The sequence below is a fragment of the Nannospalax galili genome, unplaced genomic scaffold (assembly GCF_000622305.1).
Source record: "Nannospalax galili isolate Female #2095 unplaced genomic scaffold, S.galili_v1.0 scaffold63, whole genome shotgun sequence".
Lineage (NCBI taxonomy): Eukaryota > Metazoa > Chordata > Mammalia > Rodentia > Spalacidae > Nannospalax > Nannospalax galili.
Genome location: NW_008355272.1, coordinates 3,676,480 through 3,690,099, shown reverse-complemented (window position 1 = coordinate 3,690,099; position 13,620 = coordinate 3,676,480). Strand labels below are relative to the sequence as shown.

General features: G+C 48.3%; 1 protein-coding gene across 2 annotated transcripts in view; it reads right to left on the bottom strand.

The window, feature by feature from the left end:
- The window catches only part of St8sia2 (ST8 alpha-N-acetyl-neuraminide alpha-2,8-sialyltransferase 2), a 75,886-nt gene extending 62,382 nt beyond the window's left edge, over nucleotides 1–13,504 (bottom strand). Inside the window, exon 1 of one of the 2 annotated variants that reach the window (XM_008852335.2) lies at nucleotides 13,327–13,504. In XM_008852335.2, the coding sequence (XP_008850557.1) occupies nucleotides 13,327–13,424 (98 nt within the window). In that variant the 5' untranslated portion in view covers nucleotides 13,425–13,504. The remainder of the gene's footprint in view (nucleotides 1–13,326) is intronic. The other variant, XM_029555688.1, reaches the window with a different exon arrangement.
- Between the last annotated feature and the right edge of the window lie 116 nt (nucleotides 13,505–13,620).

The following is a 13,620-nucleotide window of genomic DNA, read 5'->3' as shown; positions in this document are numbered from 1 at the left end:
AGAGAGAGAGAGAGACAGAGAGACAGAGAGACAGAGAGAGAGACAGAGAGAGAATACTGCACAGAGGTTAAAGGACAACCTCTGGTGTCAGCCCTCACCTTCCACCTTGTTTGAGACAGGCTCTCTTTGCTGTTTGCTGCTGTGTATGCCAGGCTGGCTGGCCTGGGAACATCCAAGGATTCTCTTTTCTCTATCTCCCATCTTACTGCAGGAGTGTTGGGATTACAGATGTATACTGCTTCAGCTGACTTTACATAGATTCTTGGGATTCAAACTCGGATCCTCATGTTGTTCAATAAGCACTTTGCCCACTAAACCATCACCCTACCCCTCTTTCAGTGTTTCTTTTCTTTTCTTTTTTATAATAAACGCATGAAATACTGTCTGATGAGCTCTTGGTACACAGAGGCATCCCACTAGTGGCTGTAATGAATTATTTTTTTGACATCCATTGGAGGGTCATTCTGGGGCAACTCTGTGATGGGCAGTGGAGATACATGGACAAATTTTCCCTGGTGAGCAGGGGCAGGGTTACTGCAGAAGACAGGGAGAACAGTTACACTCCTGTGTCCTTTAGTGACAGGGACGTGTCTGCAGAAATGCATCATTAAGCTATGTCACTTTTGTGTGAATGCTGCCAAGTGTTCTTGCAAACCTGGATGGTGCAGCCTACTATATGCTGAGACTATATGCTATGGCCTATTTCTCCCAGGACAAGACTGCACAGTATGTTTCTGTAATGAGTGCTACCAGGCAACTTTAACACATGGTGTGCATTTGTTTATCTAACATGGAAAAGGTACATTATTTTTCAGCTCCATTATAATCTTATGGGGCCACTTTGGCACATGTAGTCTGTGGTTGACTAAAACATCAGTATGTGGCATGTGACTGTATTCCTGCCAGCAGGGGCTATACACATATATTACTGTGTTGGTTTGTTTTTTGTTTTTTAGTTTTTACAAGGTAGATCCGGATTCAGCAAGCCTAAAGGTGACCCTCAGAAGGCCCAGAAGCAACAGCATCCTCTGGAACTTGTTCAAGATGCAAATTCTCAAGCCCTAGAACTTCTGGGGTGGGGCCCAGTACTCTCTTTTGGAAAAGTCCTAGAGGCAATTCAGATGCCCTTTCAAATTTTAGAGCCACCTTAGGGACTCCATGCCTCCCAGAATCTCCTTCAGCATCTCATTCCTGCTTCCTGCAGATACTGTGTGGTATGAGCTGGAAAGGAGAGAGGCAGAGGGACACCAGTACTCCCAGCCTTGTGCGAGTCAAAATCAGGGGATCAGAATTTTTAAACTCTCTTTTCAGGCTCACACTTGAGCCAAAACATGGTTTCAAGACTACCCCTCTGCAGAAAAGAAGGAAAAGGGCAGCAGGAAGCTGGACCCGGGAGTGAGAAGGGTCTGGGCAGCCTTGGGCTTGGCCTCTCTGTGTCCTCCACTGTGCCTCCCATGCATTTGAGCGTGTAGAATACGTTAGAGACCCTGCCACTGAATTTAGACAGGCAGACAGACCAGCAAGTTTTTACATAAGGGTCACAAAAAGAACATGTTTGCATTTCCCACAGTCCTAAATCTCAGGTGTTAGAGATTTGAGTCACATCTAGCAAGCCTATCCAAACACACTCACAATACAGCAATCCTGTGAATTTTTCTAATCCCTCTGACTCAGCCACTCCCTCTCTGTCTCCCTCTATTGCCTCCCTCCCATGCTCCTTGGCACCATATTATTTTCTAAATGAAATAATACTCTCATTGATGTTGCTTTGTTAAAACCACAACTGTGCTCTTAAAATAAACCAACATATCTTGAGCCCCCGCCAAGCATTCTTTTGGTGTGTGTGTGTTTTTAAAAATCACAGTAAAACATGCTTAACATCTACTGTCTTAAACATGTTTAAGTGTACTGTTCAATGGTGTTAAGTACATTCAGATTGCTATGCAATCTTCACCACCATCCCTCTGCAGAACTCTTTTCATCTTGCAAAACTGAAGCTTTCTACTTATTCACTACTAACTCCTAATCCTCCTCCCACCAGCCCCTGGCAACCACCATTCTACCTTCTGCTGTCTGTGAATCTGGCTGATCTAGGCAGTTCATGTAAGAGGAATCACAGCGTTTGTCTTTTTGTGACTGCCTTATTTCACTTTAATGGCCTCAAGGCCCATCCATGTTGGAGCAGGTGTCAGAATTTTCTTCCTTTTTAAGGCTCAATAATATTTCATTATGTGCATGTGCCGCATGGTGTCATCTATTCATCTGTCAACAGACATGACATGGGCTCCCACCTTTTGGCTGTTGATGCTTTTGTGGCTTCACAGCTATGTGTTTGAGTCTATGCTTTCGGTTTGTTTTGGGTGCATATCCAGAAGTAAGACTGCCAGATAGAAGGCAATGAAATCTATGTTAGGGTGCTTTGAGGAATGATCCCCAAGGCTTTCCATAATAGCTGCAGCAGTTTTAGTGTCATAATTTTCAATTTACTTAATCCTGGGGATACTGTGAGTTAGATATTATTAACCCATTATCCCTTAGGAAACTGAGGTTCAGGAAGGTGAGGATACTTGCATGAGGTCACACAGGTAAAAAGAGCTTCACTGGAAATGGTAGTTTGTGATGGTTTGAATGAAAAATGTCCCCCAAAGGCTCAACTATTTGAACATTCGGTCCCCAGTTGGTGGCACTGTTTGGGGGAGGTCATGAAGCCTTTAGGAAGTATGGTCTTGCTACAGGATGCACATCATTGGGAGCAGGTTTGAGAGCTCATAGCCTTATCCCACTTGCAGTTTTCTCTCTCTGTGTTTGCAGTTGAAGATGTGAGCTCTTAGCTTTCGGCACCTGCTGCCATGCCTCTCCACCATGTTGGACTCTTATCCCTCTGGAGCCATAAACCAAAACAAACTCTTCCTTCTATAAGTTGCCTTGGTCATGATAGTTTATCACAGCAACAGAAAAACTAATACATAGCTCCTACTTGGTCCCATGGTGGGGCCTGATGTCCTGCATCATGGGCAGTAAGTATAGTTCTAGGGAGAACTAGTCCTAGACGGAAGCAAGGCTCTGGGGTGGAAGAGCAAGGCTCTGGTGAGAAAGATATGTCTATGATAATCTAAGTCCTCACAGTGTGGAGTTTGAGGCATCGTGGGCAACTTGGGCAGGCTGGGGAAATGTCATAAGCTGGGGCTGGCTCCACACCCAGTCTGGACCATCCAGTGCCTTCTTTGGGAGGCCACCTATGAGCATGTCCAGACACAGTCAGACACTCCTAGCTGTCTTACCCTTCTCTTTGCTAAATGTTTTGGTTAGGACATAGCTTGGACACCACCCAGAGGCCACTGGAAGTGAAGCTCTAGGTGTGTGGTAGGAGGGCCTTTGTGGCTTACAGGAAACAGAAAATCTAAGTCACCTCTCTGATCAGTTTGCCAGCTCATTCTCTCCAGACACTGTATGCCTTCGACTTAATTATTTAAACTATAGTGGCACACACTGTGAAAGAAGGTGTGAATTACCCTGGTATAGCTTCCCTGAGTGCAACTGAAGTTCTTAGTCTAGAAATTAGAGACAAGGAAACCTGATGGTTAGCACTCAGGCTTCACTGGGCAGAATCCAGGTGTGTCTGCTCCCTCCTGAGCATCTGTTGAAATGCCATACCCGGGCAATACCACCATTATGTTGGGAGACTGTAGATCTTCATTGAGACTTTCCTACAGGCTCAGAAGTTTCCAGTATCCCTTTACAAACTTGCAGTATGGCACAGAAGATGGAACAGGGCGAAGGAGGTCTAGTGCACAAGTCAGAGAGCATTACATTAAAAAAGCACTTCAGTAGCAAAAAGTAGATAGGGGCAATGGGTCAGGCCAGGCAAACTTGGCTAGAGTCCTAGCTTCTCCTTTGCTTGCTGTGACTGTAGAGGGTCCTGGGACATCTCTGTGCCTTCATTTCCTCTTCTTCAAATGGGCAGAGAATTATGATTGGGAGGATTGAGTGAGGCTATAAATGTGAGCTCTCTGCATAAGGCCACTAGAAAATGGGACTCCCTGGGATGAGCCATCTTCCTGCCTGAAGCCAAGTTCCCTTCCTATCAAGGTTCCCTCCTTCATTCCTTGTCAGGCTCCATTGGCCTGGGGAAGCTGACAACACAAGCCCTTCTGTCTTTCTCCAGAAGAAAGGACCTCCAGGCCTTTAAACATGTGTATTATTTTCCTCTTCTCTCAGTGAGTCAGTCTCTCTCTCTCTCTCTCTCTCTCTCTCTCTCTTCTCTCAGTGTGTCTCTCTCTCTCTCTCTCTCTCTCTCTCTCTCTCTCTCTCTCTCCCCCCCCAGCAGCTAAAAACAACACCAGTTCCAGAGCCATTCTTATGAGAGTTGGGGGCATAGGGGCTGGAGGGAAGGCAAAGGCTGTGGTGTTTGGATCTGGAACCCCACTCTGTATAAATCTTTCCAGCTGCTACGGCCCATTATGACCTGGGCTCCAGCATACTGTCTCCAAAAGCATCCTTCACCCTTGCAGCATCTGCATAACCCCCTCTCCCATAGACCTTGGCATTTGGGGGGTTTCCTTGGAAATAATAGCATGCATATTTCCCTACTGGATGCCATCTGATACATCACTTTTGGTAGTTCTCCTTGTTCTCTGGAGCCTAGGTCCAAATCCCAGCTCTGTACCTTACTAACTGCTTGGTTCTAGGTGAATTATTTAACTTGCCTCAGTTTCTTCCTTTGTAAAACAGAGCTAATAATGACGTTGATCAGCTCAGTGGTTAAGAGCACTGGCTGATCTTACAGAGGACTCAGGTTTGGTTCCTAGCACCCACATGGTAGCTAACAACAATCCTTAACTCCAATTCCAGGGGGATCTGATGCTATCTGTGAAGAGAGAGGTTATGTCTGAGGAAGAAAACTGTGGAAGGAGACTGTATCTGTGAGAAAGGAGGCTGTCTCCTAGGAAGGAGGGCTGTCTGTGAGGAAGGAGGGCTGTCTGTCTGTGAGGAAGCAGGCTGTCTCCTAGGAAGGAGGCTGTCTGTGAGGAAGGAGGCTGTCTGTGAGGAAGGAGGCTGTCTGTGAGGAAGGAGGCTGTCTGTGAGGAAGGAGACTGTATCTGTGAGAAAGGAGGCTGTGAGGAAGGAGGCTGTGAGGAAGGAGGGCTGTCTGTCTGTGAGGAAGGAGGCTGTCTGTGTGGAAGGAGGCTGTCTGTGAGGAAGGAGGCTGTCTGTGAGGAAGGAGGCTGTCTGTGAGGAAGGAGGCTGTCTGTGAGGAAGGAGGCTGTCTGTGAGGAAGGAGGCTGTCTGTGAGGAAGGAGGCTGTCTGAGAGGAAGGAGGCTGTCTGTGAGGAAGGAGGCTGTCTGAGAGGAAGGAGGCTGTCTGTGAGGAAGGAGGCTGTCTGTGAGGAAGGAGGCTGTCTGTGAGGAAGGAGGCTGTCTGAGAGGAAGGAGGCTGTCTGTGAGGAAGGAGGCTGTCTGAGAGGAAGGAGGCTGTCTGTGAGGAAGGAGGCTGTCTGTGAGGAAGGAGGCTGTCTGTGAGGAAGGAGGCGGTCTGTGAGGAAGGAGGCTGTCTGTGAGGAAGCAGGCTGTCTCCTAGGAAGGAGGCTGTCTGTGAGGAAGGAGGCTGTCGTCTGTGAGGAAGCAGGCTGTGTCTCCCAATGTGGTCCCTTCTGTGTCTCCCAATGCAGTCCCTTCTGTGAACATTTAGGACCCAGATCCCAGACTATTAGATTTTAAGAGCTGTTAACATTTAAAAAAAACTTGGGGTTGGCAGCAGACAGGGGTTCCCAACCTGTTTGGCCAAGGAAGAGCATTATCAGGCCATCTACCATGACTTTCTTAAAAGAACAGTTATCTTAGTGCCCAAAAGAGAAGAAGAGCATCATCTCAGAATATAGAAGCTGTCCTCTTGGCACCAATAGCCAGCAGCTGGAAACCAACATAAGTGTTCTGGCTACATGGCACTTTTTCTTCTTCTTTGCTTTTTCCTTTTGGATCTCTTTTCCCTTTCCACACATCAGCAACTGGGAACTACTGGTGTGGGGGGTTATTTGGATCTCTGAGCCACTGGTTAGGAGGCTAGAGGAGCAGGAAGTGCAGCCTTGAAGCTTGAAAGGGCCCAGGAAGTAGAGCAGAGTCCTGGGTCTTCAGTTGCTAACAAGAGAGCACAGGGAAGATCTCCCTGACAGAGTGGAGAGTTTCTCTCCTGCAGAGCAGATTCAGGACACAGATGCACACTCACACAGAAATGTTCCATGTGGGATTTCCCTGGGGAACAAATAGGGGACCCAAGTGCTCTCAGGTGTGTCAGGAGGAACCCAGCTGCCAGTGAATAGCGCAGACATGCTTTGAGTCACGGCCACTGCTTTCTCGGTTGAAGCCGTTCTCTGCACACCACTGTGAAGTAGGCGACAGCTGAAGCTGGGCAAACATAGGGACAAACAGGTCCCGTCAGGACACTGGGCAATCTCTTGGCTGGTTGATGAATTGCGGGTGACTGGGGAGAATTTAAAACCAGTCCAGTGGCCACCCAGGAAAGTGACTAATCACAACACTTAAGGACAAGCTTAGCACCAGAGAGATAGCAAGCAAGCCCCAGACTGGCAGGCAGTCAGCCACAGGGGATGTCACCCTGACAGACCTTGAGGTGGTGGGGGGAACCTGTCTCTATCACCCTCCTCCCCCTGCAGGAGACAGCTACCTGCTCACTGGGCTACGGAGTTTCTGCTTATTCTGCCATCTGTCTGTCTAACTCAGTTTTGCTCCAGGCAGCTGTGAGATCTGATTCTCTTGAGCTTATGTAGATCTGAGCAGCATCCCTAATCTTGACCAGTCATCATGATCCCCTGGTTTGACCAGTGTTTTAAAAATAAAAACACCACTTTGAAGTGCTTAACAAACATGTGGAGATGGTATATATGGGTGGGACCTCATATTCTTTATGTGGCCCATGTCTCAAACACATCCCTCCCAGGACCAGGCCTTGGAGACAGCCATCCCCAAGTCACAGTTTTGCTCTGTGTCTGTATGGAAGCCATGCAATAAAGACAGAACTGGTGCTTGCCCTACAGGTGGAAGGAGGAAGCAGCCACCATGGTACTTTGAACAGTGGTAGGACCAGAAAGAACTTTCTGGAGAGCAAAGAGCTGAGCAAGAGTTTAGGTGTGGACTCTACATCTTTGCTATTTATCAGAATGGGGGCAATAAGTGAACATTCCACCAGAGAGATCATCATCCCTTGCAAACTGTAAAGGGGGCTTTCTTTCCTGTCTGTCCCCTCGACATTCTGAGACAATGTGTTGGACATGGAGGAAATGCCATGACTTCCTCACCAAGTGGGAGTGTATATTTGTTAGATGAGCAGTGAGAACCTTTTGGGACAGAGAGATTAGAAGTTAAATCCTAAGCCCAAATTTGTTCATTCAAAAATTTTCATATTTGAAAAGTTTGTTCATATTTTATTTTTTAATATTTAATTTAATTTAATTTTATGTGTGTGAGTGTATTATTTGCATGTGTGTAAGAGCACCCATATCATGCAATGCCCGAAGAACCCAAAAGAGGGTATCGAATCCCCTAGAACTGGAATCACTGACAGTTGTTAGCTACCATGTGGGTACTGGGAATTGAACCCGGGGTCTCTGCAAGAGCAGCCGGTACTCTTAACCACTAGGCCATCTCTCCAGTCCTCAAAAAGTATTTTATGAGATTCACTGTCTACCAGGCATGTCCATCCTGAGGCTCCAGGATCACATGTAGTAGCCCAGGACAGCTATGAATACAGTCCAACCCCAAATTATATACTAACTCAAAACATTATGAGGTTTTGGGGGGATTTTTCTTTTGTAACTGGATTAAGTCGTTTACTCTGAAATCTGTAAATGACAATGTCATGTTGCAATGTTTATAGGCTGAACATTCCATATACTTCCTACAAGGGGCTGGGAACAGGGGTTTATAAAGAGAACATAATTGTGAGCCCTGTTTTCCTAGACTGTTGGCATGATAGGATGTTCAGGGTGCAAGATGGGCAACTGACATAGACTGGTGGAGGAGAGGGTGGGGTCTGCCAGACCTAATCCTTGAAGTAGACAGAACAGTCAAGGGAAGGGGACCTGGGATGGGGCAGGAAAGGAAGGTCACTGTGTACCAGGTGGCATCCCAGAAAGGAAGACTGGCATGTGCAAAGGTACAACGGTGGGAAACTGTGGGATAATCTAGAAATCTGTGCAATATGGAATGGCTAGAGCCCAGGGAAGGCTGAAAGAGAGACTATGGCCTGGTTATATGCATAGGTATATATACCCTGTTTAAAGGAATGAGAGCCTTTCTAGAACCCCCACTCTCTTGGAAAGTATTTATAATTTTCAATTTACAACATTCTCAATTTATAAAATATAAAAAATTTTAAAGCATAGCAACTCTGTGCTACAAGGGGAAAGAGGCCTTGTGTGTTGAATTGGTTTCCAAGACAGATATCTATTTACAATTTAAATTTCATGCTAGAACAGTTGGCAGCAAGGACTTAGAGAAAAGGAGTTAAAATCAGACCTTCTTTCACATCCATTTTATCTTCTAATTGTGTTTATACTTGAGTGAATTATTCTAGGATGAAGGTGAAAAAAAGAGCTTCCTCCTATCCCCCAGACACTGGGCCACCTTGAGTAACCACAAGTTCTTACACAGTGCTGGACTGCAACCACCCCAGGCCATTTTCTTCCACATCCATGTGGACTCCTCCACTAAGAGGTATGTCCCAGCTTGCTCTTGGCAAATGACAGATGTCACTGCCTTCCAATCACTATGATGAGCAGAGCTAACTCCTCTTCCTGTTACTTTTCCAGACACAACTTGATGGAAAGGTGTACACTAGGACCCTGGCATGGTGTACTAGATGGCATCAGCTCTGACTCATCTGATGTCCATTCTAACACATCAGTCCCAGAGATAGATTATTTGTTTCAGAAAAGGCTGATTAAGTTGCCATCAGAGTCAAGTTTGTGATGGAATAGGAGAGCTCTCTTGTTCAGGAAATTTAGCCCACAGTTGTGCCTGGAAGTCAGGGTGCTCACATCCATGGCAAGTAACATCATGAGGCAGGCTCAAGTCAATGCCATTCTATCCTCTGGCATGGCAGTGAATTTAGTTGGAGTAGAGGGATCTTGGGGAGATGGATCCCAAGTTCTTCCACAGTCCTCATTTATCTACTCTCTTTTCAGATTATGGAGGGGAAACTACTAAGGCTAGCTAGCCTAGGCTCTTGGGTGGGCCTTTGTAAGAACCTTGAGCAAGGAGTTGGGGAGCATAGTGGGAAATGATGCAGAGGACCTAGTGGTCTAGCATGATGGTCAAGTGCATAGACTCTGGCCTCTGCAGACCTAGGATCAAGCACTAAGTGTTTTATCACTAGCAAGTTAACCTGTCAGAGCTTCACTTTCCTTCTGATAAACTAGAGGCAGCTGTAGCATCCAGTGGAGAGGATTTGGGTGAAGGATCAGTAAACTGGTATTTCAAGGTAGTTACCATAGGAACTGGCACACAAAGTTCAACAAACAGTAGTTCTTGGTGCCACTTGGTGCTGGCCATTGGATTTCCTTGAGGATAAACTATTTTAGTGTCTTTAAATAACCTAGAATAGCTCTCGGCTCACAGCAAAGTCTTAGTGTTAACCATCATTATCATCCTCCTCACTACCACAACTGGGATTGTTGAGATTACTCACTACTTGTTTAGCCTTTAACTAGAGTTCTATAGTCTCTTCTGATTATAATAGCTCATCTGGTGGCTAGGGTATGAGGTGACAAAAGTGGAGACCTGTACATGCCTGATCTACTTGTAAGCAACCAGGGTACAACTTGGATATGTGATGTTACATCGCAGGTTCCAATATATCTGATAACATGAGAGGAAATTTCTATAGGAAGAGGCCTTCCTGGCCTCTGTCAGACTTGGAAAAGGTATTTACCCAACAGATGGTTATTGAACAACTTTAGTGGGCTTGCTCTGGGGACATTGTGGTAGACATGACAACCATGATTCTCAGTCCTCCCCCCGCCAAGACTAAAGTCCAGGTGATAAGTTTACTGAGCAGGTGTGTCAGACCTGAAGCCAGAGGGCCACATTTACCCCAGGAGAGCTATGAATACAGCCCAACAACAAAACTGTAAACTTCTTTAAAACATTTTGAGATTAAAAAAAACTAACTAGACTATAGTTTCTCAAATGTGAACTTTGTAGTAACAACATCATGTTGTAAGACTTTTCAAAAGGTTGAACATGCTTGGTACAACATGGGCCAACTGATGTTAAAACTGGGGAGGTACTCAAGTTGGTTAGGGGCTATTTCACAAAAGCTCCATTTTGACGTAGAACTTGAATGCAGTTCATGGCTGCTGGGTACTTTGCAAAGAATCAGTCTTTTTACATTGCCTCTTTGCCCTCAGTCCCAGGTGAATGAGACATGAGTATGTCAGGAACAGAACTTTGAAAAGAATTGCTTAGGAAAGAGATGTATCTCCCAGGAAAAGTTCCTCAAAGAGACTTTTGTCCTGGCCACAGGATATATAACTATTGAGGCAGGTCAGGAAGGTGGAGGCCACCACATCCAAAGCCTCATTTTCTAAGAATTGAGAGCTTCAGAAAAGTGGGTCTCCAGACCGTGTGTGTGTGTGTGTGTGTGTGTGTGTGTGTGTGTGTGTAATTTGCTTTCTTCTTTCACTATACATTCCTTCTTCCTTTGAAAACTTACACCCAAAGTGATTCCCTCTCTCTTTTGCCTGCCCGCTAGATCACAGGGTCCCACCATCCACTGTCTTCCAGAAACAGCCCTTTTTTTTGACAAGACCATGGTTCACTCTGGCAGGCAATTTGTGCTCCTTCCTAGCACTGGTGGAGAAGGCAAGTGGACTACGGTCCTGAGTAGGATCCCATACCTTCCTGGAAGGCATACAGCAAGGGAGACAGAGCCCCCTTGACACCCCTCCCTGGCCTGTGTGCCAGGGCACTTACTGCACCAAGCCCTGGCTATTCACATTTGGGGTGGTTCCAAGGATTAGTAAGCGACTGAGTTAAACTTCACTTGTAGGCATAAGGAAGGTGCTACTGGGATTTTCAACCTCTCTGCCTCCCATCTTTCCTCCTCTATCCATGGCAAATACAAAGAAGGCACTGACTATGGGTGGGGCTGTGCTGTTGGTCCCAATCATGTGGCATGTATAGTACAGGCCCAAGACAACCACATCAAATTGGGAGAGAGTGGTGGCAAGTGGCCAAGAAAGGTCAGCCCAGAGACCAGAGGCCACAGGAGGAAAGATGATGCAGAAGATCCTAAATTTGAACTGCTTGACAGTTTCTTCCTAGGATCAGCCCAGGCTGAGGCAGGGTGAAGAGAAGTAGGGATCTCCAAGTGAAACATACATAGAAGAACCCCGGGTTTTAAATATGTAATCTATATGCAAATGTCCGTCTGGAAACTCCTCCCACCACCTGCTGAAGAACTTGATGTGGAAAGTGGAGGCTTCATAAAGCCTTTGACAGGAAAGGGTGACACAGTGTATAACTGATTTTCTAATTACATTTTAAAAATTAAAAGTCCCTGGCACATAGACCATATCCAGTAAAAATTCAGGGAATCGATGAGCAAGGATGTCTGCTCTGGGAAGTAGCACTTCACATGTTTTTATAGCAGAACAAGGAGCAGCTCCAGGTCCTTCTCTTTCTCATTGTCAAAAGTCATCAAGGGACCTGGGCCAGGCAGAAACCTAGGAGCCCAGAAGAAGGCCCACCTCACCTTATTGTCCATCATCCCAGAATGTGATTTGGCCAATTTCCTTTCTGACCTACAGTTTGGTTTTTGTTTGGTTTTGTTTTTGTTTTGAGAATAGTGAGGGAAACTAGCTTGTTTCTGTCTTCACGTGGAAGCTGGTGACACAGTGTATTAACAGAACATTTGTAAAGTTTTTGGAATTCTTGGGGAAACCCATAGATGGGGAGAAGAAACAGCAGAGAGGGGCTCTTGAGGCACAATGGATTCCACAGAATAATTTGGGAGGTTGGAGAAATGGACTGAGACAGGCAGAAAGGCGAGAGCAGGAGGCACCTTCCCTAAGCTTGGTTCATAAGGCTTCAGCTCTTTGGACTCTATCTCCTTTTGAGGGACCTGGCAACGCGGCCTTCCTTTCGCGTGAATAATGAAATAACAAGTTGGACAAAGGAGGGGCGCACGCAGCTCGGGATGCTTGGCTCCTCACTAAATCCAAGGAGGAAAGGCCCTCCCTGGCCTCTCGGAGACCTCACCCTCTCGCTTCAGGCCACCTCAGACCCCTGCTTTCTCCCCACCTGCCCACTATACTTTGGAAGCTGGGGACAGGGGCTGGGCTCCACAAGCGGAAGACTGCGAGGTGAAGCGCGAGTCTCTGCCCACAGGACACCCGGCAGGTGCGTCCCGCGCCTCCAGAGAGAACATTCCAGCAAGTCCTAACCCAGAAGCAGCCTGAGGCTGCGGTCCCGCCCACCTCTGAAAAGATAGGGACCAGTTGAGACAGAGCTCCTAGGGTCCCTAAAGCCCACCGGGCGGCGGTCCAGACTTTTCTGTAACCTCTCGGTCCCTCCGCTCCCCCCGCCCCCCCCCCACGGTGAGCACAGAGCAAGCCAGAGTCGCCAGGGACGTCACGGGGTTGGCTGAGCATCCAAAGCCAGGGGAGCCGGGGGTCTCCCTCGAGCCCCGCACGCCACACCTCGAGAAGTGCCAACCCCCACGCCCGGATCTCAGGCGGGTGGGAGGCGTGGGTGCGTGTCCGGGTGTGCAGGGCACATTCCCCTTCCCGGGAGTGGGTGCAGAGCCCCGGCACTCAGGTTTCCCCCGGGGGGATCCCCTCCCCCAGCTGAGAGATCCCCGCGCGCCCCCTGCCCACTTTGCCAAGGCGAGAAAGCGGCCGAGCCGAAGACAAAGAAACTCCTGCCTCCCTCCACTCTCGGTCCCTCCACCCGCCTGAGACACTCCCCGGCGCCCTCCCTCGACCCCGGCGACACTGCTCGCGGACACGCCAGAGGGAAAGGACCAGGGAACAGGGGGCAGGGTGGGCAAGTCCGCTTTCCCCACGCCACGAGGCTACAGCTGCCCGTGCACCCAGCCCGGGGACACCCCTCGCCAGCCGCGCCCCCATCATCCACTCCTCGAAGCGTCCCGGGCCCCTGCCACAGCCGCCCCCAGTCCCAAGCCACCACCATCCCTCCAGCGGAGCTACAGGGGGCGAGGCGCACAAAAAGCTGATGGGCGTGCAGAGCCCAGGGGGAGGAAGTGATCCCGCTCTGGCTTAGGGCTCCGGCCCCTGAGCCGCTATTTACCCGATTTCTTCTTCGATCTCAGAGATGTCTGCGAAGATGAGGAAGACTACCAGCAGCGTGAGCGCGGCCAGCATCCAGCTCCGGAACTGCAGCTGCATGGTGGGGTTGGCACCGCCGGGACCCGCGCGCGGGCCGGAGCGAGAAGCAGGGGCTGGAGGAGCCTCCGCGCGCCACGCGCAGCGGGGCACACACCCTGCGCTCAGGGCGAGTCGGGGCTAGCGGCGGAGGCGACAGAGGCAGCGACAGACAGGGGTTGCTCAGGCGCTGGCTCCTCTCGGCTCCGGCCCGCCCCTC